The following is a 3,533-nucleotide window of genomic DNA, read 5'->3' as shown; positions in this document are numbered from 1 at the left end:
CCAAAACAGCATTGTACTGGCATAAAAACAGACACACAGACCAATGGAATGGAATAGAGAAACCAGAAATCAGCCCACATACTTAGAGCCAACTGATCTTTGACAAAGGCACCAAGAACATACACTGGGGGAAAGACTGCTTCTTCAATAAGTGGTACTGGGAAAATTGGATATCCATATGTAGAAGAATGCTAGACCTCTACCTCTCGCCATATACCAAAATTCATTAAGCCATATACTTATAATATGTACAGTTTTCTGTATGTAGACTGTATTTTAATAAAAGGCTTAAAAAGTAAACACATGACTCCCATCTCAATGTTTTTCAAAATCTTTTTTCTTAACTTCAAAAGAATCTATTAGAACATCTTATGGTGAAAAATCATTTACCTGAAGTTCAGCAATGTTTTAACAAGCATTCCATTTTCCTTTTAGTCAGTAAATTTCAAGTATATTTTAATACTTTTTATTTAAAATGTCACATATAAAACAATTCCATTTTTTATAGAACTGTTTTTCCTTCCCTCTAGCCATCTTCCATTTGTATATATACTAGTACCTAGGGGGATGAGTGAATGATACTCTCCAAATGTTAACTATAGTTACATCTGGGAGATGGGATTTGAAGTGCATTTAAACATTTCCTCTGTGCTGATAACATCAAGGACAAGAGTTTGGATCCCAGTACTATTTTTATTTATTTATTTTTTTAGGCCAGCCACTAAAAAAATAAGTAAATAAAGTAAAAAAAAAATTTCTTCTTCTCTGGATTTTGCTATACAGTTTGGACTTTTTATGATGAGCATGTATATGTAATCATTTCTATAAAAACATTAAAATAACTTGTTTAAAAGACAAAAGCTGATCATATATCTTATACATACATTCAGCCATAGCCATCAAAAAACAAGATTCATAGGAATACATTCTACACAAAATCTGATTATAGTTACATACCTCCATTCAGCCAGTTTGAGAGTCATCTGTGTCTGATTTCTCAGTGGAGTGCATTCATCTTGGCAGTGTGCAGGCAGGTTTCTGTCCACACTTAGTGAAAACATATGGGATGATCTCACAGGGGAGAAACTGCTCAGAAACTTTCAGAGGTTTTATATTTGCTTTTTAATTCTACAGCATGGTAAGGAACACTATTAAAATGACAATGACAGAGGGAGCACCTTAAAGTCCCCTTACCAATAGTTTCTTATCGTTTTTTAGAGTCTGATATTTCTTGTTCGAGACTGGAGTTTCCCATACGAATTTTCATATGGATCTGATGGTGGCACCAAATTCTTGGAAAAACGCCTCAAGGTTTGTTAGATATTTAGATGCATGAAATTTCACCAATAGTTATCCAGGATTATTTTTGTTGAATGATTTGCTGAATAGATGGTAGCCATAATCTCATTTGACCCTCATAGTATCTCTATGAACAAACTAAAATTGATATTTAATAACTACTTTCAGTTACAACATTAAATACGGTCAGTAATTATAATACAGATAAATAATTCCTTGTAGTATCTATAAAACAATGACTTATTCCTAAAGACAAAATTTTACTTTGAAGAATTAAATCAGTTCAAGACTGACAGTGCAAAAATATCTAGATTCATGTTTCAATAGGTTTAAAAGTCAATTTAACAGAAATATCTAATTTTGAAATCCCCAGTCGATCTCAGAACATTTTGCTAATAGTTCACAGAAAGTGGAATTAGAAAGCCTTCCACTTTCTATGTCATGATAGTACAATATCGTATGAATTGTTTACATTTGAGCAGATATCACAAAAAGTAACTAGTGAGAAATCAGGAAAAAAAACAAAATTTTTAAAAAGTTCCTTGAAAATTGGGATCTCTGAGCTTACCTTTTTAGGTTTATACTGTAGTTACTTTTAGAGTAGTTTTTCTATACTGCAAACTGTCAAATACATGTTTAAAAAAAAAGAAGGTCATTTAGCTTGTAAATAAACATCCAACTATTCAGAAGCCTTTCTAGAATTTAAATGTATACCTACCAGATGAAAGGAGGGTCTCTTTAATATCTCCTGAAAAGAAGGTAGAAATATCTATTTATGTCGCCTATGCGTACTTTGAATTAAAATTTTAATTTGTAGGAATTAGCTAGAGTAAAACTCCACTAATTTGTACTAAAAAATGTGAAGGCCCATCTGAGTTAGCATAAGGGTAGATGCTTGTTAACTGTAATAACTATGCCATGTGTTTGCTGTATTTAGATATGGCTGTGTGGGCAAATTCACCCAAGACTTTCTTCTTTCTTTAGTAGCAGCCCCTTCATATCATTTTTATCATTGTGGGACCAGACCGACATAGCAAATATAAGATGCCACCGAATTCCTTTGTTCAATTTATGTTGAAAGTAGTTTAAACTTTGGAATGATTTTACTGCAGGTCTCAGGGAACCAGCATGAAGAATTACAGAATGTTCGAAAACACATCCATTCCTGTTTCACCAACATTTCCTGTTTTCTGCTACCTCATCCTGGCTTAAAAGTAGCTACCAATCCAAACTTTGATGGAAAACTGAAAGGTTTGTCTGTCTTTTAATGAAAACATTTGCATCACTTAGTCTGATTATAAAAATGTCATTTTATCCACTGGGCTTATGGCTGCTCTTTTAGTTTATCTACTGATGGTAGGTTGATGATTAGAAATTGTCAGGAGAAATGGGAATCCTGGGTTGGTGCTAGAGCTCCCTCTTGGTAAACTGTGGGGTTCTATGGGTGCTGAATGTGTACACTCCCTACAAAAACAGGCCAAATCCTACATTCATCTGGGAGGCAGTAACATTCACCCTTTCACCTCTGTGCACTGAGAAATGCTCCTTAATGTCTTTATGCCTAATTTCCCTTATCTATATTAAAAGGGAAAAACAGATGTCTATATTATTGGAATGTTGTGTTAAGTAATGTAATTAGAGATTGTAAGAAATACTGCATACATACTACTGAATTCTCAGGCTCTTAAAAATTGCTACTTAAGAATTTAATTATAAATTATTAAAAACTACTATAAATGAAATCTCCTCTGGTTGAGAACCAGTTTCTAAAAAAAACCCCAAAACTACTAGAGTGTTTTTCAAATAGTATCTATTTATAGTATATAATTATCCCTTTAACAGAGACTTGACTATTGTTTCATGATTCCAAAGCAGCTCAACTTGTTAAAAAAGGGCAGGGGGGCTGACGGGGGCAGTGGAGGTAGGGGTCTGGGGAAACAGAGGTTAATCTTTCCTGATAGTCACCAGGACTTTAAACATATGCTTTGTACTTAATACAAGGTAGTACAAAGACATTTCTGACGTTTTTACTTGTAAGCCTAGCACTGAGTATACCACTGAATTCATACATCTGTTTAATGTACTGTGGCCTTTCTGCATTGTGCCAGGGGTGAGACAGAGACATTACATGTTTTTCAGCACAACTGTTGTCAAAGGGATTTAAAATTACTTTTAAAAAATGGGCCGGCCCGGTGGCGCACTGGATAGTGCGCCGCTTGGGAAGCGCGGCGGCG

At 34.3% G+C, this 3,533-nt stretch overlaps 1 protein-coding gene across 2 annotated transcripts in view; it reads left to right on the top strand.

Annotated features, from left to right (window-relative positions):
• The window catches only part of ATL1 (atlastin GTPase 1), a 92,535-nt gene that overhangs the window by 75,948 nt on the left and 13,054 nt on the right, over positions 1-3,533 (top strand). For both annotated transcript variants that reach the window (XM_008571398.1, XM_008571396.1), the window contains exons 7-8: positions 1,219-1,311; positions 2,412-2,550. In XM_008571398.1, the coding sequence (XP_008569620.1) occupies positions 1,219-1,311; positions 2,412-2,550 (232 nt within the window). The remainder of the gene's footprint in view (positions 1-1,218; positions 1,312-2,411; positions 2,551-3,533) is intronic.

Source organism: Galeopterus variegatus, unplaced genomic scaffold (genome assembly GCF_000696425.1).
Source record: "Galeopterus variegatus unplaced genomic scaffold, G_variegatus-3.0.2 Scaffold687, whole genome shotgun sequence".
Lineage (NCBI taxonomy): Eukaryota > Metazoa > Chordata > Mammalia > Dermoptera > Cynocephalidae > Galeopterus > Galeopterus variegatus.
Note: the sequence above shows the minus strand (reverse complement) of the source record. Positions and strands in the feature narration are given on the sequence as shown.